The 24,466-nt window shown below is 44.7% G+C and overlaps 1 protein-coding gene across 1 annotated transcript; it reads left to right on the forward strand.

The window, feature by feature from the left end:
- The first annotated feature begins 2,470 nt into the window (after window positions 1-2,470).
- bckdk (branched chain ketoacid dehydrogenase kinase) lies at window positions 2,471-23,566 on the forward strand. The gene is made up of 11 exons (XM_036523524.1): window positions 2,471-2,878; window positions 5,071-5,139; window positions 6,827-6,937; window positions 9,251-9,298; window positions 10,020-10,139; window positions 10,664-10,762; window positions 12,238-12,311; window positions 14,170-14,298; window positions 19,269-19,358; window positions 21,095-21,250; window positions 21,426-23,566. The coding sequence occupies exons 1-11, from the start codon at window positions 2,627-2,629 to the stop codon at window positions 21,568-21,570; spliced, it is 1,293 nt and encodes a 430-aa protein (XP_036379417.1). The 5' UTR covers window positions 2,471-2,626; the 3' UTR covers window positions 21,571-23,566.
- Window positions 23,567-24,466: the final 900 nt, after the last annotated feature.

The raw sequence follows: 24,466 nt of genomic DNA on the forward strand, positions 1-24,466 counted from the left end.
TCAGATTCAGATTGTGATGTTTTGATTCTTTGGAGCTGTTAATCTTTTTTTACAGTTAAATGTTTTAAATGCTGTGTGTTAATCTTGGACCACAACATTTGGTTTCTTTCACACAAAGATTGAGGTCTGTTATCATGGTTGAACCCATGAAGAAAACTTGAATTGCGAAATCTTGCTTCACTGGTCATGAAGCAACGGAAATGTCTGTGTGTAAATAGTCATTTTTTTTTGTGTGTTATCAAAATATCACTTTCACTGGTGCATAAAGGACGTGACTTTTGGATTCTGTGTCAACCAATTACATTGCTTATTTCAGGTGCCAGTTTTTCTGTTACCAGTGCCAAAGTTCAACATGCCATTTCATCATGCGTATCTTTCAAATGTTTTTATCACAAAGTAGGTGAATGGTCGACCCTTTATGTGCAGTGGATCATTCTGGAAACCTTTTAGGAGCACATGATTCTTCATTTCAAATTTATGGTCTGCCTCGCAGCCTGAAGTCGGTAGCGTGGGGGGGAAGGGGTGGGCAGATTTGTTCTGGATTAGATAGGCAGCAAGAACAAACATTCCTTTGAGCTCAGATTTATACATATTCAGGTGGTAATTGGTGTTCTCAGTTGGAACCACATATTTAAAGCCATTAAAAGAATCCAGTAGCTAATCAGTCTGTTCAAAGACAAGCTGAAGTGGCAGGGCACAGTATGAACATTGCTGGCTCCCAGGGCATTAAATGTTGATTTGCCCTAAATTGGGGGTACGTGTAGTCATTTCCAACTGTAACAGTGAAGTCAGTTTGTATGAATAATCCTATGATAATGCTGACAGTGATGGGTGCAATAAGTGCTTGGGCCTGCAGGGAAAAGAAACTGAGTGAACCTGTTTCAACAGACTACCATATGTACAGCTGTGGGTGCTATTGAGGTGAATGACTTAAACACATCAGTTTGCATAAATACCACAGGATTAGGGATTACTATACCTCCACAAGATGTATTCTTTGAAAAAATCATTTTCATTGTAAAATAATTGATGTAACTCGGCTGTCATCAGTTGGATTCTTCTCGGTATGCCACACAAAGGACAAAAAGTCCTCTGGAGGGCACTGTTTAAGTACATTTTCAAATGCTGAATGTGTTTTGAGGTTTATAAAGGACATAGTTGGCTCTTGAATTTATGTACTTACCCTGGCTTGCTTTAAAATGTTGTGGCTCTACATGATACGGATGTAGCCATCTCAAATAAGAGCTCTTTGATCCCGCAGTGTAATAAAATGTACTTTCCATAAAAGGCTTAGGTGCCATTTATGTATTATGGCAGACAGAGCTAAATACTTGTACCCATGAAACATTCATGACACAACTGCATGCAAATGTCCAATGCGCTGGTATGTGTTTGGCTGACAAAAGCAGTCATGCAAAAGTTTCATTAGAGCGTTTAAATAGAAATATCAGGTGCTTTTAAAACTGATTATACTTTACCCAAGCCCAAGTAAATCATATATAAAAATCAGGGCAATACATCAGCATGACACTCATCTGTTTCCGATTCACTGGTTGAATAGTTGAACTATAATTGATTTTACTTGGATTGGACCTCGACTTTTAAGTATACCAAAGTGGCTGGCTAGCTGAATACATGAATTGGGCATTCATTAGACCCAATATTGTGTTTTGTAATCCATTGTATGAGCAACACCTGTTTTTTTTAAAGAAAAGAATTCAAATAAAAATACATTCAATAATTAAACATTTAATTCTAGTTTTAATGTGAATGTAACAGTTATGTAATAGCTTATTTGAAAGTGGAACAGTTTTCTTGTTTTGACTTATCTGCTTAGTGGACAGAAGGGTCTTAACGCGTCCTGTCTGGACGCTGTCTTCGTGGTTGGTATTTTGTTAAAATGGAACAGTTCAAAGAAGTTGCACATGTGTCATAATGTTACGTAACAAACGATAACCTATATCTAGCAGCCACCTCTTGGGAACGGTCCCTGTCCAAGGAAGGATAAATTCCTTTCTTTGGCTTTGGCACTCACAATTGCTTGCTCTTGCAACCTCAAGGCATGATTTAAAAACAATAAGAAATTTTTACATCTTATATAAAGATTATAGATTAGCGTTGACTTTTGAAACGTAAAATGCAAAAGAGGCTGTATTCAAGTCTCCCTTGCGTCTACCTTTCGGTCAGCTTTGTCTCTCACTAAAGCAATTTATGAGGATATATACATTACTATATAAATGAGTTTCCACGCCAGGATAAATGAACAAACTCCAAGGGAACATTGTGTTCTGTCTAACCGCCTCAGTCGCTTGCCTTTGTCATTGTTCTTTGTGTACAGTAGATGAGTACAGTGCTGCGGGGCGGGACGAGACCCACTCTTCTCCGCCCCTTCAGACTGCGATTGGACAAACCGCTGCGTCTTTTGACAAACATCGTTTCAGAGCGGACTGACTTTATATAGAGCTCATCCTGTAGTTTGTAAGGGATGAGTACATGAAATGTGCCTCTCGGTATGGCAGAAGCGTAGCTAGCTACAACCGCTAAATGGCTTAATAAATTGGCCATTCCAAAAACCCTTCAAGAAAGAGGGTACACGTCTTGAGTGTACGGACAGACAGTACCGAAAATGGGAACGAGGGTGACAGGTAGAGCGCTGGAGATGCTGGGCTGCAGTACTATCACCAGTCCCGGGGTGACCAGGCTGTTGAGGTCCCCCATGTCGAAAATGATCAGCCCTTTACCGGCGATGGAAAGCGGTGTTAACGAAAGGTTCCGGTCCACTTCGTCAATGCAGGGATATTTTGAATTGGCTCGGGAGAGGTCAAAAACTGTTACATCATTTTACAACCAGTCTGCCATCGATGCATCTGCAGAAAAGGTAAACCGTTTTTTATAATACATTTATAATTATTTATAATTATCGGCTAGCTAATTATATAAAGTCATTGTTCCCGTATATGATAGCGTACTTGGATTGTTGAATAAGTGCCTATAGTTAGCTAACTAGCACTGCATTTCAATGTGATGCAAGCTAGCCAGCTCATGTGAAACCAGGGGCTCTCACTACAAACCATTTTGAAGAGCTAAGTTATCTAGCTAGCTAAATATCGATTGTTTTTTATTAGCGAACTAGCTAATGGTTTAATCACGGTATGACGACATTTATCAGCGAAATATTCACTAAAGTTATTTTTCAGCTCTTGTTGAGTAAACTAAGGTAGCTAGCTAACTTCCAGCAAGCTGTCTCTGAACTCCCAAATAGCTATTAGGTAACTGAACAAACGGCGAATGAACGGTTTTGCTGAACCAGCAAGGCTGCGTTAATGATTTTATAGCCAGATAGTGAGCTAGTGAGTGAGTGATACCAGCTAATAAACTTTAACTACCACTACAAACACCCGGTAGCGGACGAGCGAGAAACACAGGTAGCTGGTTGGCATGTCTTCTTCTCCAGAGAAAGAAAAGTTGGATTAATTGTAAACAAAGGATCGTATCCGCTGAAGCGTGCTCTGAGTGGGCTTAGGAGACATTCGCAGGGGCACCGGCAAACTAGATATAAACGGGTCAGATCAAGGTCAGAAAGCAGACACTTCTAGATAAAGAAACAGAAAGCTGACGTTACTGATCTGCTAGGAGGGTCACACACCGCGGCATTTTGTTATACAGGTGTGTTTTCAGATACAAGATTGACCACTACGTATTGAAACCATCCTCATCCAAAAGCAAAAAAAAAAAAGTTGCCGTTTTCTGTAACATTAAGTAACGTTAGCTAGAGCTTTGCACCTGTGGCCTGCTGTTATTTCAAATCAGCTTTGTGTTGAAATATTTAAGAGAGAGCACTAAGCTGACTAATCACTTATCTGACGTTACCAACTAGATGTCACATTCCTGTGAGACAGCTTAAACATATTATCGGTTGTATATCCGAGTTCAAAAGTCAAAAACATGTCCCTGGAAAACAGACCCTATTAGCAGTAACGGCAGTCAGGCCGCCGGGGATGAAGTCGTCTCTTTGTTGTTGATACGGTGCGATTGACCGGACTGTGCCATTTCCTTACATTTATATTTCACCAAGATCTAGATCCATTTGCGGCAATGCGAGCAACCCTGCGCTTGAGCAAACGCCTGGAATGTGTTAACGCGTTAAATCCAATCACCCAAATGCTCATAACTCTTACATAACCAACGCCTGGACGTTTATCGGTTAAAACCTAAAGCTGGGTCATCTAAAAGGCGAGATTTTTGATAACGGGAGTTTTGCAGCCTAATTAGCCAATAGAAAGTGCATCTGAACCTACTGTATATCATCATAGAAATAACGTTTTGACATCAATTGTTTATACACCACGGCCCCATCGGCAACCACGTGGACTATTTCTTCTTGTCTGAAACTGGGATTCCGTGGTGTGGAAATTGACACATCGCCTGCATCCACATAGCCGTGTCTGTTTATTTTAAAGTGAATTTCCAATGGCTACCTCCCCTGAGAATTACAAGACAGCTAAACGTTCCAACTACGTTTAAATGATGATGTAATTAATTCCATAACGTGTGTCTCATGTGATAAACAATCTCAAGGGTTATCGTTAAAGTATGGGTTAAGTGGGACCTTGCAATGAAACGTCAACTCAGCTGCCCTGTACCGTTGCTAAATGTACTTTACCCACCTGTAGCATACACTGCAGTCCAGCCTCTATAAGGGTAGCCCCTTTTCCCTTATCTTGTGTGGCCAGGTCAACATGCATAGTCTTTGAATATTGCACAGTCTTTATTTCCATTTATCACAAGCTGCAACTGTTGAGGTTTGGGTATTACACATGCATTTAGCTTGTTTTCATTAACCTTCACTTGTTAACCCTCAGTTCATTAACCTAATGAGAGAGCTTAGATGTCCCTTCCAGGGCTGCCCTCCATGCCCAAGGCCACTGTGGTGGGCCTCGCCCTGTCATTGTGGAGCATTAAGCTGCTTTAGGTCTGCCCTGCAGGGTATTTTCTTTTCGTATGCACTGATGGTCACTGCTCAGCAGTGGAACAGAGGGAGCTTTAACTTGTCACATTTTCCTTCCCCAGGCCTCGGTCCGACTGACTCCGACCACCCTGCTGTACGCTGGGAAGTCTCCGGATGGGCATCATATCCTGGTAATCATTATTTTATTCTGTTATCCATCAGCGTTACTCTTTGTCAGATTTTGAGAATGTCAGAAAATGAAAGCATTTTGGCTTGTATTCTTTTGTTCATACATGTGAAGGATGGGAGTCAGTCATATCTGAAACTGCTCCTAATTCTCACGGTTTTGTATTGGCGTAGAAAAGTTTGTCAGTATTATGAAGTTATTAATTTTTAGTTTAATTTGATCATGTGCAAAGGTGGCATTACATTATCAGCTGTAGCTATCCTTATAGCTGTGATATCAGTAGCCTCAGACAGAATTGTTAACATGTTCACCTCCAAATCAAGTCCTTCAACAGCCTGTGGAGTGTGCCAAAAATTGTGCTGTGTAAGGATGACAATAAATACAAGCAAATATCATAACAGATGCTTGAATTTCTGGCCATTTTGTTTGTAATACTTTTTCAATGGATTGTCAAATATATCGGACAAATAGATGAACACCTCCTGTGTGTTTGAAGTAATTATTCTTCCCATGGTTCTGTGGTCAGTTGCTCTGTGTGTTTTATTCTTTGGATGCTGCAGTAACAGGTCAGTGAGAAGGAGCTCTCAGCTCTCTCTTCTTGTGTTAAGTTTGCAGCCATCTGAGAAAATGCTTATTTGTTATTCACTTAGAGCCATTATATTCCATGGTTTTTGGACCACCTCTTCAGTTTGGCTGCTGTGTCCCTAGCAATGACTTAGAAACCTGTCGTTTACCATACCCACATGACATGTTTGTTTTGTAGTTCTTTTCCCCCGAAGGCTGACAGAGGTTGCATCTCAAAGATGTTGTGTCTTTGTTTTAAAGTTCACGTATTGTATCTTGGTGTCAGGTGAGCATTCCTGAAGGCTTTCAGATGGCCCAGCAGGGCAGCTGTTCAGTAGCTTTTCTGCCCGGCTTTAACCGGTCTCAGAGCTGGAAGAAGTGGTTGTATTTGTTTAATAAAGGTAGTAATTGGTTGAATTTGACGGTCATGCTCTGGCATGGGAAAGGCAGATCTTGGCTGCAGCTCTCCAAGAACATGACCTTCCCTGCCCTACGGACTATAACAAAGAGGTTTGTGCTGGTTTATATGCCATATTTCTGCTTTGTTACAGAAATCGTAACGATCAAAGTCCATGCAATTGAGTTGCAGTCTTTGCTTTTATTGAACAACCTTTTTGCTGATGTTGGCTTTTTCAAATCGGTTCTTCAGTCTTGATCAGTTACTTGAAATCTCGCAACAGCCAGCTGTACAGATAGGGACATTATCAGTCAGGGGTGCACTGAGGACTCTGAGAGTCTCTCATCAAAACCAGTGTGCACAGTACACTTGTGTGCAAAAAGAGCTCAGTTGGATTCTGTCAAATTACTAAAGCATTCTATGGTAAATGGACTCATCCACTGGTGTGGAAACAGTGTAGCAGTGTAGTCTACATAAGAGTGTACTTGTTTATTATCATAAGTCTGCTAAACAGTTTTCAGAGGTTGTCTTAAATGCATCATGTATTGCGTTTTGTGTCGAGAATGAATGTGGCTTGATCTAGAATGAGATAAGGCCATTCCTGTCCCGTGGTGGGGACGGTTCAGCAGTGGGAATGTTGAATAATAAGCCACTAGTTGATGGAGTCCTTCTCCCCAATGTTGCTGTTCTGTCCGCTGGTGTTCAGATCTCTCTGTCTGTCCACCTGCAGAGCAGTGCCAAGTACCTGCAGAAGGAGCTGCCCGTGCGCATCGCCCACCGCATCAAGGGCTTCCGCAGCCTGCCCTTCATCATCGGTTGCAACCCCACCATCCTGCAAGTGGTGAGCCCCACGTCTCATGCCGCTGTCCGATAACTCTCCAACATCACAACATCGCATGCTCACCTCTGGTGTAATAAAGACCATAATGTGGTTTAATTATCTACTGCAGCCTGAATACCACTTGTCAGTGCTGCGAAAATCAATTGATGATTTGAATTAGAAATGTTGAATATATTCAACCTTGTGCCAACTTTCAAGAATCCCCTGAGAGGGTCGGGGGAAAGGTGGTCCCATTTCGCATGGAATGACCTGATATGTTTATACACATTATTTAGTAATATTACTGTAATGTAAGCAGTTCGTTTTTACTGCCTTGTTTGAGGGTACAGTGACGGTGTGCCACGGTGAAATCATATGGGCCGTGCCCCCAGGAGGCACCCCAGATCCCGTGGGGATATAAGTACACTGGTCGGGGATGTACTGAGTTGCACCACATCGGTGTTTACAGTTCCTTGGGTCTGCGGTGATGCAATCCTCAACCCCTCCCCCCTCGGCCAGCACTGCATTCTTCCTTTTGCGCTCTGCTCGCAGGGAAAGCTGTGTCGGATTAGGTGGACCGAGAGAAGCCAGTCAGGACAGCGCTCTGGTTAAGATAGAGTAACCATGTCCTGGACGGTCAGTGTGCTTAAAACCATTATCAGATCGCCCCTCGGGCCGGAGTCACAGGGTCTCACTAATCCAGGACAGTGTGGCATACGTGAGGGTTGGGCAGGCTCACATGGTTAGAGCGTGGCTGTGACATCAGATATACACACAGAGGTCGGCGTGTCACGTGTTCTGATGCTCTGCCAGGCCCGTTCATCCAGCTGCACATTCATGCTTATATCCCAAGGCCATGTGCTGTTTTTTTCTCAGGCACAAAACACCATACTTCTAATATTATGCTGTCATAATCTGTTTGCACTCAACTGACTTTCTTTTGTTCACGAAACCAGTTTGTGAGATTTAATGATATGGTGCTGAGGAGTAGGCATTTTATTTTCCGTTCCTGAAAAGCCACACGTAATGGTCACAGGGCTCTGAAACTAAGTGGAAACTCACCGTAGTGTATCTTCGATGGTGGGATTGATTTGCGGTGCTTTACAGTGTCTAGGCCTCTGTCCTGTGCTCCTCAACGCCACAGGATACGGGGCCCACAGCACAGAGAGCAGAGCCCCAAAGCAAAGCCCTCACTCTTGCCCCTCTCCTCCTCCTCCTCCAATCAGTTCAGTTCAGCCACGCTCGGTAAGCTACCACATGCAAGCCGGCCCATGGCAGCGCACGCTTTTTTTTCCCCTGTGCGAACACAGTCAGCGAATAGGAGACGGGTTGCTCTGTTCCGTCATCGCCATGTACGGCGCGTTTCTCTTTTCTCAGCGGCTCTCTCTGTCTCCCAGCGCCCTCCCCTCCCTCAAGCTTGTTTACCTCCTCGGAGAGCCTGAAACTCGGTGAACTTTTACCCAGATCTGCCCCCAAAACCGCAGAGCCTTTTGTGATGACGAAAACAGCAGCTGCTGCTCAGGCTCTGGTTGTTTTGTCCTCTCCGACAAGAGATGCAGCTGGCTGGTTGCTGGAGAGGAAGATCGTGTTTGTCCTGCTCAGAAAACTTTTGTTGTCTAATTAGGAGTTTCACTCTAACACATTCTCACTCAAGAGGCAAACCATGCCAAAAGAACAGAGACTGCCTGTTCTTACCAATGATTAGTTGTTCCCTGAAAATGAGTAAACATGCAATTGAAGGCCTGTACCCTGACACAATATATTGTGTGTATTTGAATGATTTTAGTATCACCTGTAGAAATTAGATGTAGAAACTCAAGGGCATATTTGTTAAAAAATCTTGAAGCAAGCTCATATAAAACCTCTTACAGTTAGTTACAAGTCAGACGCATTAAAATTGTTTGCTGGGGTATTGTGTTTTAAATGCTTTGAAACCCAATATCCTGAACAGGAATTTGGACAGATTTGTAATACAGTTATGTTTCTACCTTCTTGTTTTTTTTTTTGGCTCCTTGAACCCAAAAAGCTTGTGAGGCACATTATGGACAGATGATGTGTGCATGTGTGTATGTGATGGTTTATGTTTTTGTGTCTATGGGTTTGTACGTGCATGAGTGATTGTGCTTGTGCTAGTATTTGTGTCTGTGGGAGTATGTCTTGGGGTGATGGGGTGGGGGGGTTGTGGGGGGCAGCTGACAAGGGGCAGGGCAGTTTGTGGGAGGCCAGGCAGGGGGACTGTGGGTGCTGGGATTACTGTTTGTCTGGGAAGAATTCTGGGAAGAAACAGTGTGGGCGGCATTGTAATTGGTACTCCTTCTTCTCTCTGTCCTGCAGCATGAGCTCTACATCCGGGCCTACCACATGCTGAGCGACTTCCCACCGGTGAGTGGGGGGGACAGGAAGCGAGGGGACACACACCCAGGAAAACAGAACAGCCAAGTTCACTGGCCAGGTTCAACGGCTTCCATATTTAGCGCAGGTCTAGTGTTTGTGTAAGAGGAGAAGGGGCGGAATTAGTCAATCACCCCCTCTGCACTCTCGGGCTGACTAGTCATGTCCTAAATCTTACTCACTCCAAGGAAAAGCTGTGCAGACAGGGCCAACCACTATGTTTTTGTGCCTAATGTGATTATGGGTAACAGCTGGTGTGGGGAAGGATGACTCTTTTCTGTGTATTGGTAGTCAATTTCCAACCAGGAAAGGTGTCATTCTGACAGCGGGTGACAGTATAGCTTCCTGCTCGCGAGTGGTGGGAGCACATCACCCACACGCTTATCCTGTTAAACATTAGACACCCTCTGGATCTTTTTGACACCATGTTTAACAACATGTTGATTCATCTTGGATACTGGTATCCCATTTCGTAATGCAGCATAATAATTTGCAACTCACTCATTCCTGGAAGTGGACAGCTAGGTAGTGAGACATGATTGCACTAATAAATATCCTCTTTCCACAGTATTTAGCTGCTTACAAAACTCAGAGTATGTTTTTGATACAGAGAGCCATTTTTAACCCTCTCCTTGCCACTTCTTCAGAGGATGAGTGTCGCTGTCATCTGAGTTCTCACTATTGCGGTGGGGGTGGTCTCACTCTGTGGCAGATCAAGGATCAGGAGACAGAGGCGCAGTACAGCAAGCTGGTGCAGCAGCTTCTGGATGATCACAAGGACGTGGTCACCATGCTGGCGGAGGGCTTCCGGGAGTGCCGCAAACACATCCAGGTAACACTCCTGGGTTGGAAGGATCCCCCTGAGTCAGTGGTTGAACCTTACGCTTGAACCCATCTGGAATCCTTACGCTCTGTTATAGTGGTGCACAGAGACTCTTAGAGAAGTCTTACTGTATTGACTGCATTATACATTTATTGATTTGGTAGATGCTGTTATCCAGAGCCACTTAACAAAGAGCTGTCAAAAGGGTGAGGCAAGTAGCCATATAGATACTGAATTACTAGTACCATGCTTGAAATCTAACACAATTGTGTGAAATATTGCCACCAAGGAAGTACGTGCTGGCGTAAATCTCACAGAAATGGAACAGTAAGTAATACTATAGTGCTGCTACTATAATGCTACATTTTGATATCAGAGCTGTTTCTGGAAGACCTTGAAGTGGGCTACAGTTTGTGGGTGTTACGAGTGTGTCTGAGCAGTCCGTGATTGCAGTTAGTGTCTCGTCTCCTCTCTGTGGTGCGGAGTGCTCTGAGCTGTGGGAGGTCACGGCTGGTGTGCTTGTGCTATTTCAGGATGAGACCCTGGTGCGCAACTTCCTGGACACCACCCTGACATCTCGTCTAGGCATCCGCATGCTGGCCACGCACCACCTATCCCTGCACGAGGAGAACGTAAGTCTCCCATCGCTGTGCTTGTTTCCTTTAGCACCTGGCATAGATGTTAAGTGTAGTTATAGATTTTCCTTCCCTTTCCGGTATGATGGATTGCATTTTTTTTTTTTTTTTTTACCTTTTCTGAAACTTTTTTGTCATGTTCTGAACATGTTAAATGTGACCAGCTGAAGTTATGCTCACATTGCCTTTATTAAAAGTTACCTTAATAGAATTTGTAGTATTCCCTTGCAATAAGTTATATTTAGCGAGTTGGGCGTTTCTCTCAGAGGTTCGTGGATTCTGCGGTGCAGCGATATATGAAAATTCTGGCTCACTCGATGCAGGTAAAATTGCAGAGTCAGCACTGCACGGGCCATTCGTTTGGGATCCTGTACTGATGTGAGCACAATCGCCGCTGAGTGGAACAAAGGCACCCTGTCTGAATCGGGCCCATATGCGTACAGTCTGGCCCGCAGTCAGCTCCCCGGCCCGGCCTCTGTCTTCACTCAGCTCCCATGGCGCATGTGCACCTCGGGCGCACAGCTGCATTCAGCAGCACTTGACGATAATGATGTAAGCATTAAGCGTCCGTTAAAATAGCCTTTTCTCCACAGAATGGGCTGGTGCCAGACAAGCCTTGGTGAGCAGTGGAATATTCTCCTGACTCGTTCACAGGAAGGTCTAATTATAATCCCAGTACTGGTTTTGCTTTTCCTGTGGATGACTGTATAAAGGAAAATTTACTGAGCAGACACCCTTTACTTTTGACAGTGTAGGAATCCCCCAAATCAGTGTGTTACTTTGGCTTCACTTTGGCTGAGCTGAGACTTCAGTCGTTGGGTCTATAGTCATATTATTTTAATAAATCAAGTGTAATGAGTTTCACATATAGCGTTTACTGTCTGACAGTCTCTTTTTGAAGCCTTGCCTACTCCCTGTCATTTGATACCCTGTTTTTTTTCCCCCAGTATGCTCTGGGGCAGACGTGTTTGTCATGTGACGGCACATTTACAATCAGAACCGTATTCACATTGCGCATAAGGCATGAAGCAATTCTCTTACGTAATTCTGTTTTCTCATTGTTAGAGGGACAGCAAAATGTGTTTTAACGGTTTGAATGCTAAAGACAATTGGTGGGATTTCCACAACCTGTTCCCGCACCCAGCGCCCAACATCCAGGCAGGGACAATTCCTCACCTCTAATAATTTATTGATTTTCCAGTGTCTGAGGTCACGCAGTTTGAATGTCCTTGTAACAGACACTCCAGTACAAATCCAGAACTGCTGCTGTGCTCTCCTGTGGTTATGTAACCCCGCGATCGTTGGTCATTTCTGACAGCTGCTTTGCGGGGATGAAAGCTGTGTAAGGAACACACTGGCGGGGAGTTATGCGAGGTTAACGCAGAGGTGAGTGGTTGTGGCAGCGGCTTCCCCGGTGCCCAACCCCCCACCCCCCCCGGGCCCTCTGCTCAGATGTTTCTCTCCCGTTTCAGCCCGACTTCGTGGGAATCATCTGCAGGCGTCTTTCTCCGAAAAAGATCATCGAGAAGTGGGTGGATTTCGCACGGTGAGTCCTTCCTGAGGGGTGCTCTAAATGACCTCTGTCCAGCTCGCTCTCGCCCCCCCACCTGCGTGGGCCCCCTCCCGTGAGACCCGCGCACCCGGGACACGTTAGAGCCGCAACGCAGGCTTTGCTTTAAATGCCTGCCTTTTCATATCACCTACTTCTCACCTAGTAAGATACATCAAATATTCCCTTAAAAAAAACAAAGATTTGAAGAGAAGGTCAGTCAGTACTTTCAGTAAATGCTTGTGAGTCATTTGATTTTACTTTACATTTACCCCATGGCTAAAATACTGACTCCATCTGATCTGGGCATGTCTGACAGACACCAGGGAACTTCTGGCCTTTGCATATCTGCTCTTACCTCTTTTCTCAGGCCTCAGATGATTTGCAAACCCTTAGGAAGTCGCTGATAAAAAGAGTGGGAATCAGTTGCTTTATTTGTTTGCTAACAGTCACCCAGTCTGTGACGTTTGTTTCTGGGCAAAATGTCAGTGCTTTGGGGGATCCATTTTGTGCTGACTTAAGAGATGTGAGGTTGGGCTAAAATGCCTGTCGGCTCTCTTCCTCTTCCCCTCAGCACAGATACATGGAAACTATGGTTAGCACACCACAGCCCTCAGAAGGAACAGTTCATGCACAAGAACAGGAAGTGTTCTTGAGCGAAAATGGAAAAACACTTTTTTTTTTTTTTGTCTGCGAGAGCTGGTTGGCCAGCCAGTTTTCATAGCAACATAACCATCCAGTCACATCGCTGCGTTGCATAGTTCTGCTTCGCCCCCCTCAATAGGCAGTTGGTAGTTGCTAGAGGAAACTCGAGTGTCCTCTTTATCTCTCTGGACAAGCACATCAAGGATTGTTCTATATGGGAGAGCAGCAGGCATTGACATGCAGCGTATCAAGCAGTTTATTTTATTCTGATGTATAGTTATATTCAGTTTAACTCGATTGTACAAGCTTTCCTGCTCTTAAGATGTGGTTTCCATTTATTGTTGTTCTCTTTTGATTTAAATGACCTGTTGTGATTAAGAATGTTTTTTTCTTTTTTTGATGAAAATCAGCATGTCCATCAGGGTTGGAATTTGTCATTTGCGGGCAGGAACTTGCATCCACAAGCATTAGGACAGGAAGGAGGGGTGGTTTTACAAATTCTTACTAGCTGTTCTTACTAACATGTACATCCAGTTGAATTCCTGTTGATAGCTTCTTATAGTGAATGGCTTCTATGGAGGGAAACACAAAGACCCTAGATGTGTCTTATATTGGTCCGATTGATTTGGAAAAGACCGCTGTGGAAAGAATGCGTGCATGTGGAATGAGAAGCAGAGGTGCCCTGGTGTCATTATTGTCCCCGCTGGCGAGGTGTTCCACACAAATATAGCACTCTAACAGTGATGTCTGAGGCCCGGAGTTCATCAGCTTGCTGTCCTAGCTAAGACTCTCGCGGTATGTGCAGCTGCCGGGCTGCCTCTGCCCCGCCCCCCTCTCTCCCTCCCTCCCTCTCCCGCTCTCGGTGGCCTGCCCCATCACGTTCCCGTCTGCGCCCGAACAATGAGTCTAATCTTCAGAGTCACAGAGTCGGCTCCTGAGTCAGCAGGCCTTGCCCCTCTCTGCACGTAGGCCCAGAACCCAGAGCCAACTGCTGATGTTTGTCCTCGCCAACGCTGAGAATGCCGCTGGCTCAACTGCAGACGAGCCAAGGCTGCCAAGAACCACCCCTCCTCTCGCTGCGAGGGGTCCGATGTATATGCTAATGCTCTCACCTTAAACATCCTCAGTGAGTGCGCGCTGTGTTATGTGTTGGGGTTGAGCGTGCTCGCCAGTGCGCCCCTCACGACCCTCTCTTCCCCCCCCGCCGCAGGCGCCTGTGCGAGCACCAGTACGGCAACTCCCCCCGCGTGCGGATCAACGGCCACGTGGCGGCCCGCTTCCCCTTCATCCCCCTGCCGCTGGACTACATCCTGCCAGAGCTGCTGAAGAACGCCATGAGGTACCTGCATGCCTCGCACCCCCCCTTCCCCCGGAGAGGGCCAGGCACAGCCCAGCACAAGCACCTTTCACACAGATCCGGAACAGAAAAAAACCCATGTGTTCTCAGCCTTGCTGGAGCATGGCCCTGGCATTAGGGGCATTCAGCCTGCTGTCCAAACCTCCGGAGGGCACTCTGACATCCGTTGGCGCTGCTGACCGTGTCACCAGACCACCAGAACGCAGTCAGCAGCGTGTCCTTTATTATTATATCTTAATGGACTCATGGTGCGCTGGGGCCAGGGCAGCATTCAGGGCACGCTGTCAGAGAGCCCTCTACCCCTGTTGGCAGGCTGACGTGGGGATTCACACGGAGGCAGGTCTTACTGCAGGGGACAAAAAGGGTGTAGCATTTATACCAGTAAAGGGGGAGGGAATCAGTCACATTGGTGTCGTGGTTCATGAGCAGGGCGTGTGACTGGGAGGATTGCCTTCCAGGTGGAGTGCTGTCATTGGGCAGGGTGCCAAGCCTGAATTGCTTCAGTAAAATATCCAGTTGCATAAATGGGTAATGCGTTGAATGTGTATGGCCATATGTAGGCCACCCTCGATAAGGTGATCCGCTAAGCACTTAAACTATGTACAGCCGTAATGCACGCAAAGTGTGAAATTCAAAGGTGATGTGGGGACGAGGCAGAAGGATTCTGTTCCCCTCAGTTCCTTCAAAAAGTGAGATTAAAGGTGAGAAAAAACTGTTCAAGACCGATACACCTGCTCCTGAAAGAAACATTGTAGGTCAGGGAGGTCAGGGTTTCTGTTAAATTCGGTTGCTATTCAGCAATTTGTTCTTCTCTTCTCATTGTATTTGTCTCTCCTCCTCCCGTCTTTGTCATTGGCACATTCTTGGCAGGGCTAAAATTAGGTCAGAGGCTGGTTTCCTATTTAGATTTCTGAGGTGCCCAGCCAAGTGTGAACCTTGGTGTGGCTGTTTGCTGCTGTGTCTAGGAACTATAAACCTAGTCTACAGTTTTTCATTCTTTAACGCCAGTGGGTGAATGCAATGGATTGAACACTTTTGACCATTTTGGTCACCTTGCCACGACTTTACCTGGCAAGGCCCATCCACGCTGTTGTGTGGCCAGTATCATTTCAGAAGCAGTGAGTCTTTTTCACTGTTAGAAATCTGCACACAAGGTATATGCTGGCTCTATATCTATTATTTGTTTTTGGTGTGTGCGCATGTATGGTTTGACATTTTATTCATCCAGATATATGTAATTTAATCTATGAAACTCACTGTTAGGGATTCACATAGTGTACCTCTGGTGGATCAATAATTTTAAGACCCTATACAGTACCAGTCAAAAGTTTGGACACACTTTCTTTTTTTTCTTACTTTTCCACATATTGGAATAATAGCACAGACATCAAAACTATGAAACAACACAAATGGAAATTATGCAGTGACCAAAAAAGTGTTATAAAGAAGTCAAAACTATCTTATATTTCAGATTCTTCAAAATAGCCAAAAGATATTTTTTAATTAAATTTTTTGGAAAGAAATATATGCATAGGCATCAACTTCATGATTTATATTTGTCTAAGAAAAAAGCATAAGTCTTTAAGATTAAAAATGTCTTTGAATGCATGTTTCCCATTATCTTAACCAGGTGTGTCCAAACTTTTGACTGGTACTGAATATACACAAATACATGAGCTCCACCACAAATAGAAATTTCAAGAACATGATTTTTATGTAAGCCATCACAGGAGAGAATAAGATGGGGCCTGGTATGTGACCAAATGTTGGGTATATTTGCATAGTGATGTGCACAGTGAAAACTCTTAATTGCACAAAAATGCATCAACAGACAATTTTATGTTTTGGAAAATAAGGGTGCCATGCATGTACTGGTACAATTTAGAGTGCACTATTTTTTTAGTGCCTCCCAAAACAGGGAGGATTATCTTTTTTCTGGCAAGACGGCACTGCCAGACAGCGGGTATAATATGGCTGCTCACAAAATTATAATTGAGCGCTAGCAGTCCAAGGCTGTCGAACAGCATTTACTTTTACTCGGCCACTGTGGAAGATACAGAGTTGCCCATTTGTGACTTTTCTTAGATCGTGTGTGTTTAACACCCTCATGCCGCTCTGAAAGGCAGGAAGCAAACAGAAGTGGTAATCACTGCTTACTAAAACTACTGCCATGGTTTTAAGATGGAGGCTTTTTTGCAGCAGCAGTTTTTAAATCAAGTCTAACCAATTCTGTCCATTTATTTTGTGAAATAACATCCCACTTTTTGGTTATTTGTTCTTACAATTTACAATGCACAGAACCATAGTTGTCCATCAGTTGTTTGTGAACTGTAGAATTCGCCTTGCTATCAGCAGAAGTGAGTCCATCCACATTCACTGTATCTGCTTTCTCAGTCTGCATAGAAATTCCTGTGTTTTGGAGTGGTGCAGGTCAAGGATTTTGCATGAATGATCAGTTGTAACCACTGAAATCCCCCACTTGGTTTATGTGACCTTTGATTTTCTTTGAGATCTAAAATGCTGGCATGAACTGTGCTCCTGAGACCTAGTTAGTGAAATCTGTTTTATGAATTGCAACACCACGCATAAGGCGTTCAGGTGAACACCGATGCATGCACTAATTGTTCAAAGCACGTGGTTGCTGTGTAATAAAAGTACAAACATATATGATAATGCTATATGTTAATGTATATTGTTGCTAAATCTGGCGCTATACCTATTGACACAATTGCTGATATGGTGTTCGTCGTGCACTGTCCCTAGGTAGTTGTGATGCATTATGCTTAATTGTTTGTTGAAAACAGTATAGTGATGCATTGTTTTACATCTGATTGTTTTTCTTTAAAATATGTATTCTGTCAAATGTGTTTAAAACACTGGTAGTTTTGGCACTATGGGTCTCAGTTCCTTGTCATTATCAAGTATGACTGTATGATTTCACTAACTGGCTTCCAATTATTAACATTATTTAGTAAAAACAACAGTAATGTAATTGTTTACCACTTTAAATTCATGTTTCTAATTTGGAATACAGTAGTTGAAATACTGGCGTTTTCTTCATAAAGATCTGAAGGAACTGGGAGCCACACTCTACACACACAACTGTACAGTTTTGATTCCAAGGTAATTCTGAAAATTCAGTTTGCTGACAGTGCATTTTGCATTGTGCCAGCTCACCATGACCGGACATCACTCTCACCTTCAAGCAAAATAATACTCTCTCAATTTCTTCAGCACATAAAGAACACACTTGCAAAAGTGTAACTGTTGGTAAAGTAAAGCTGCACTGCTGTCCAGCACATCATTTCTACTTTTGCAGATATTGCATAGATTGAAAATTGAAGGCATATGTTTTCTTTTGCTGCCAAACTTACTTAACACACTAGGGTAAAGATATAGTACCAGGGTGTATTGATTAAGTAAAATATACTTGAGCACAGAAGCTCTCAAAGACTAAAATAAGCACACCCCAAGGAAGAGCGGATACAGCTACAGTACTTTAGAAAGAAATCCATGTAGCAACAATGCAGCATAGGCCAAATGTTGTACTTTTCCATGAGAAATCCAGGACTGGGACAACTGTGCAGTCTCATTATTCTGTATGATCCTGTGACTGACTCATGCATTCCAGTTGCTTTTTTAAATTTAGCATGAAACGGCATTTTATCGTTTATAGCAATGGCATGGCCCTGCGATCAGAAGATCTGAAGCCAGTGCACCTCACTGTCTCCTCCTGTGGCTTCCTGTCCCAGGGGGGTTCAGTACCTTTCAGATAGAGATAGAGAGATAGAGAGAGAGAGAGCACACCTTTGGAGAGAAACCCCCTGGCAGACAGGCCGCTCCCTTCCTGGGCTGGCCTGGCATGGAGTACTTGGGCCGCATCTTTGTTCAGTGTGTCAGGGAACTCTGTGTTCTTGGCAGGAGGTGCTGGCCCGCACTCAAGCGTGTTCCTTCTGGAAATTCAGAGGGCATCTGAGACAGTGCAGTCACAAGGTCCTCTGAGGCCAGTCTCATTTGCCTCAGTGCCCCTCTCTCCTACCCTCCTCTGCCTGCCTCAGTGCCCCTCTCTCCTGCCCCCCTCTGCCTGCCTCAGTGCCCCTCTCTCCTGCCCCCCTCTGCCTGCCTTAGTGCCCCTCTCTCCTGCCCCCCTCTGCCTGCCTCAGTGCCCCTCTCTGCCTGCCTCAGTGCCCCTCTCTCCTACCCTCCTCTGCCTGCCTCAGTGCCCCCCCTGCCCCCCTCTGCCTGCCTCAGTGCCCCTCTCTCCTGCCCCCCTCTGCCTGCCTCAGTGCCCCTCTCTCCTGCCCCCCTCTGCCTGCCTCAGTGCCCCTCTCTCCTGCCCCCCTCTGCCTGCCTTAGTGCCCCTCTCTCCTGCCCCCCTCTGCCTGCCTCAGTGCCCCTCTCTGCCTGCCTCAGTGCCCCTCTCTCCTACCCCCCTCTGCCTGCCACAGTGCCCCTCTCTCCTGCCCTCCTCTGCTTTTCTCATTCCCCCCCCTGCCTGTCCACTGATTACTGTCCATGGCACCATATCAATGGTCTTGGAGTTGAATGGGAGTGCTGTTAATGATGCTGGAGCTTTTCTCTTTGGGTTTTCTGTCGGCCTGTGGGGCACCAGAGGGTCTGCATACCGTAACTACTGGACGCCAACACAACATGTGTTGCCAAACCCGAGAGAGGGAACAGGCTAGGGCACCATACACTTACACCTTTTAATGCCTTGGGAGCCTGTGTCTGTGTGTGTCTGTGTGTGTCTGTGTGTGTCTGTGTGTGTCTGTGTGTGTCTGTGTGTGTGTGTGTGTGTGTGTGTGTGTGTGTGTGTGTTTTGAGGGGGCATGTGCTGTTATGAAGCAGACAATCTCCTTTAAAACATACTCAGCCCTGCTTCGAGACTTGAGAGAAAGGAGAAAGGCCTCTTCATCCTACTCCTCCTCCTCACCCACTGCCTCTGTCCCTAGGGCCACCATGGAGAGCCACCTGGACACACCCTACAACGTTCCTGATGTGGTGGTCACCATCGCCAACAACGAGACAGACTTTGTCATTAGGTGAGTGTGTGTTTACGCAAGTCACTTGTTAGTAGACAAACACACAAGCCAAGTTCCAGCTCTCACCTCACTGCAGGTTTGGGGAGCTGAGTACATTCTGGCATCCTCCTTTGGATTTTATCAGCACCACTCAAATATTGTAATCAAAGATATTTCTGTTTGTAGTTAGTTACATTCATGGACACATGATGAACACATTGTGTACACTTGCATACAGGTGTATAACGGTGTTTATACAAATAACAATCCAGAAGTGGGAATACGACACTTCGGTATCCTGGAAATACTGTTCAGTCAAAGGACTCTTGGAAATGGTAACCCGTGGGAAGAGCAGGGGATTGGGCCAGATCGGGCAACGTGTGGTTGCTATGGGAACGGCAGAGCAGGACCCCCACAGAAAGCGCAGTCAGCAGGCTGCACTAATGCGCCCGCGCCGGGGACGGGCAGAGGGTGTTTACACTGAGTAAATTTACCGACACCAAAGTGTTTGGCTTGCGCTGAACAGGTCAGCATATTAAGGGCTTTTGTGCCTATTTATTTGCCATATGTGTTGACATTGCTTGGATGTTTCGTAAGTGACCTTAATAGAGGTCGTGTGGAAACCGTTTTTTTTTTTTTTTTAATTTGCCTTGTAGTGAATGAACAGCAGCTGCATTGTTCAGTTGGGACCCCCCCCCCCCTCCCGTGTTTCATGTGCAATCTCATTAGACTTCTTAATCTTCTTTGTCTATGGGGACACACCAGTCCTATAGAATCATACCTTATGTACCCTATTGCCCCAGTCATCTGAGTTCAGCACAGCTGGTCCACCTAAATCCATGCATGGTTTAGAACACAGTTAAATATGGGCCTATGTGTATGCTTGAGGAGAATGCTAGGCCAAAGGAAAGGAAAGCGGTCAAAATCAGTTCTAAATATTTGACTCTCCTTACTTCAGGTTGATACAATGATAAATATTTAAGTTGTTGTTTTAGTTAAATCATGCATAATTCATGCCTGTTTCTGACCATAATGTCTCGATTTCAAGTTCTTATGAATTTTAGTATGAATTTTTCTTTTAATGTGGTGTGGATAACTGATAAACTACCAGATAATAAAATTCCTCAGTCAAGAGAGGTCTGGGAGCCTAATAAAATTCCGATGATGGCTTGATATATATTGTGGCTAATTCACTCTCATATACCACAGGAAAACTGTTTTCAGCCAATGGTAAATCTGCAGGCCCATTTTACAGGTGCTGTCCTTTCCCTTTCATTTCCACGAGATCCTGTGCCTATATTCAGTCACATTCACTATTGCATTTTCAGTCTAATATTACAAAATTCACTGTTACGTAGTTTATTCCAATAATCATTTTTAATAACATTTAATTACTGTGGTTGAGAGGTCATTTGTGACAGCCCTGCATTTAAAGTGTGGAGTAGATGTGTTTAAGGAACTTGCATGCATGTCTTTCAGGAGCTTGCTTATTGAAGGAGCTGTTTGTTGCATTTCTCCCACAGTTGTACCAGTAGTTGAGAGTTTTGCCATGTGCTCATCATTTTTCAATGGCTCTGAGAATTGAATGTTATCCCACCAAAACTGTTGTCAATGGCTTTGATTGTACATAACTGGGCTGCTTGTATGTAACTGATCTTAGAGTTGGGTTATCAGTGGGTTATTGGGTTATCTTTCTCTCTGGCTTAGAGAATCGGGGGATTTTCTGTTTATAACCATTTATCAATGGAACATTCCAGGATCTCTGACCGGGGCGGTGGAATTCCGCACCACATCCTGGAGAAGGTGATGGACTACCACTTCAGCACAGCAGAAGAGAGCGCCCAGGACCCCCGCATGAGCAACCTCTTCAACACTATCACCAACAGTGGCCCGCAGTCCGGCCCCATGCACGGGTAAGAGCGCCAGCGCCCCCTGCTGTCTGCACTCTGCATAAGCAGTCCACATGGCTGCCCCACTGTGGCGCTGCACAGACAGTGAACGCAAAGCTGATTCAGTCCCAAATGAAGGTCTGATTGGGCATTGGGATTGCCACTCACCTCCCTTGTTTTCCCCTCTGTCCCCTCCCAGATTCGGGTTCGGCCTGCCCACCTCCAGGGCGTACGCGGAGTACCTCGGGGGCTCCCTGTCCATCCAGTCCATGCAGGGCATCGGCACGGACGTCTACCTGCGTCTGCGACACATCGACGGCAAGGGAGAGAGCTTCCGTGTCTGAGGCCCGCCCCACACTCCACCCTGCCTGGGAGACGCTGCTGGAGTGGCCTGGCCCAGTGGACCTTTACTCGGGGAAGACTCCCCCCTGCTGTAGCGCCTGGGGACACCTTAGCAAGGGAAGGGCACTTTTTTTTTCTGTCTCCAGCGGCAACTGTGGAATCCTGGCGGCCCCAGCCTCATAAGTCATTGTCTCCTGCCGTGCACAAGGACATTACATAAGAGCCAGCTGCAGCTCCCCACTCCTGCTCGACTGAGGGACAGCTGCGGGCGTGGCTTTTGCTTTTCCGTTTCTGTGTCTATTCTGTCTCTGTGCTGCTGTGCGAAAGGGGCAGTGTTCAGCAGCGAACGTTCAGATCACCAGGAGAGTGATGGTGTACTGCTTAGCATTGCTGTTGCAGGGAAAACAAAAAAAAAAAAAAAAAACTCTTCGGCCTTAAAGGAGTTGGGTTTGATCTGTCCGCTTGTACCTCTTACACTACCATGCCTTTTGAATATTCAGGTGATTCTCAGAGACCGCAAAGCTGAAAGGAGCACACGCGAGCCTCCATCTGACTCACCAGCCGTCACGCTCCAGCGTCTGCCCGAAAGACTCCTCATACGTTCCCTCGAGATGTTGTGGAGGAACTGGCAGTAAACGTCTTGCTGTTGTATTACCTGTGTCGTGAGGGTGCCTGAGGGAGGTTCTGTCAACGAGCTTGGCTTTGGTCTCATCCTCCCTGCCCTCTGATGTGTATTGGTAACATCCATAAACTGACAGACCACAGAAGAGGGTACACGACATCTGATTGGAATTGTTGCCACAGCAGTTTTTCCATTTTTCAAACAAGTATTTGTCTACTGCTTTTCAGCAAGGGGTGCTTCAGTCGTTCCTTGTCAACCTGTCAGCTGTCAGTGTTCCACTTCTATTATCCAATGTTCAGTAAGGGAACTAAGGCAAGTCATGATATTACTGAAATATTTTAATGGCAACATGCATATGTTTTAATAAGCTGATATACAATATTTACACCAGTTATAATTCCATATGCTGCGAAACAATGACAAAAGCTGAACGTTACCCTTTTGGGATGTCATAATGCAGTTCAATCCACAATTCAAAGTGTTGTATATACATATATGTTGTGTTAAAGAATTTCGCCTGACAGACTGTTTAAGTAAACCCACGTGTTCAGATAGATTGTTGATTTCCTCAGTGATAAGCAAACTTTGTGAAAGTAGGTATTGTACAGAACACATTCCGATGATGGGTCACCAAGTTCAGTCAAACTGAAGATCCCCATATAGTCACTCTGTAATAGATGGAAATTCACCATGAACTTCACCTGTTGTGATAGGTATTTGAAGTGCATGATCAGTTCATGAGATAAATGCAAGTTTTATGCTGGGATAAGTGTTGTGGTATTGGGCATGCAATTGTGGATATTGTGGGTGCTCAACTAGCTTGTTGTAAGGGGCAGCAGTAAGGCTGTGCTTTATGAACACTGGCGGTGAGATCATGTGAATGTCCTTGAGCAGATTTTCTCACAGATTTATAAGTTAGTACTAGTAAAGATTTTATAACAAGCCAGGAGTATCAGAGTTAGTTTGATTTTCTATTCAGTGGGCCACAGGTCTGTCACCATTTCAAAAACAGACTTGTTAACTAAGCTTGCCCCCTGCTGGCAAGTATTTATACCTACAGTCTAGCTGGAAAAAAAGTGAAATAAATTAATAAAGGGGATATGGAATCGCCTTAAAAGGTGCTTTTTTTTATTTGAAAGTATGAGAATGGCACCTGTTAACTGAATGGTCAGGTAATTTAAGTTTGTGCAAATATGCTTTTTATTGTCATAATGAAAAACTAACATACCACAGTTAAATTAACCCTTTTTCCTCTTTAGCGTATGGCCAAATTATGGAGTGAGATTTCTATGAAAAGGTTGACATCATTTGTCTGATTTGTTGACTTTTGTTTTCCATAGATGTCAAATGTTTATAGTTTCTTGGGCATTAATTAAATTCTGGATGAAAGCAAAAGTGTTTCACTTTGTAATTTTTACAAATTGAAAATCAGAAAAATCAGAATATTTATAACCAGTACAACCAGTCATTTGTTGTAAGAAAACATTAACAAGTTAATGTTTCTGTCTATATTTTGTAAATGTTTAAAGCTGAGATTCACAAACTCCCTTTTATTTTCAATTAGGCAAAAGCTGTGCATTATTGAAGGAGTACACTGTAATGAGCTCATTGATCTGAATCCACTGCTGTTAGGAATTATGTGAGCAGGGTGATTTTCTCCTTGTTTCTATCAGTCTCCAGCACAGACACATGACGCTTGGAATTACGACTGATGTTTGCAAGAGCCCTTGACAGAAATGTGCCCATGTCATAGCAACCGTTAAAAGAGCAGTTTGTACATACATTTGTAGCTAGGAGGTATGCTTGCTATTTTTGTTGCTCATCTTTAAGCTCACCCCGTATGTTCTGTCCTCTTGTGATGCAGCCACAGTGTGTGTGTGTGTGTGTGTATGTGTGGACCCCACCCACCACGACCATCACCACAAATATGAGGATTTAAATATGTTTGAATATAGAGGCACCATTTATAAGATGCATCCCTTTGAGAGCGTTATACCCAACCACTTTAACAACACGTCAGATAATCTAGTATTTCAAAGTAGTCAGTTTAATTACAGCATGACTTCAGGTGGGAATTTGCTACACGTACTGTAGTTTATATAAAAAAAAAGTCGACCAGAGAACGACCAGATTTGTTCTAAAATTCTCACAAAGCAGGCGAAGGAGCTGGTTACCACACAGCTGGTCGCATCAAGGATGTCTGCCTTTGTCAGCACGTGACATGAATGCCACTTTTTTCCGCTGCGGCGTTGGCTACACCCTCCCCACGTGACCAG

Source organism: Megalops cyprinoides, chromosome 3 (genome assembly GCF_013368585.1).
Source record: "Megalops cyprinoides isolate fMegCyp1 chromosome 3, fMegCyp1.pri, whole genome shotgun sequence".
NCBI lineage: Eukaryota > Metazoa > Chordata > Actinopteri > Elopiformes > Megalopidae > Megalops > Megalops cyprinoides.

What these genes read in the sequence shown, in the direction of transcription:
- bckdk (XM_036523524.1), top strand. Translation starts at nt 2,627, where the DNA reads ATGGGAACGAGGGTGACAGGTAGAGCGCTGGAGATGCTGGGCTGCAGT. An exon ending in CTGCTGAAGAACGCCATGAG is followed by an intron (nt 14,299 to 19,268) that starts GTACCTGCATGC and finishes CTCTGTCCCTAG; the next exon opens with GGCCACCATGGAGAGCCACC. An exon ending in CAGTCCGGCCCCATGCACGG is followed by an intron (nt 21,251 to 21,425) that starts GTAAGAGCGCCA and finishes GTCCCCTCCCAG; the next exon opens with ATTCGGGTTCGGCCTGCCCA.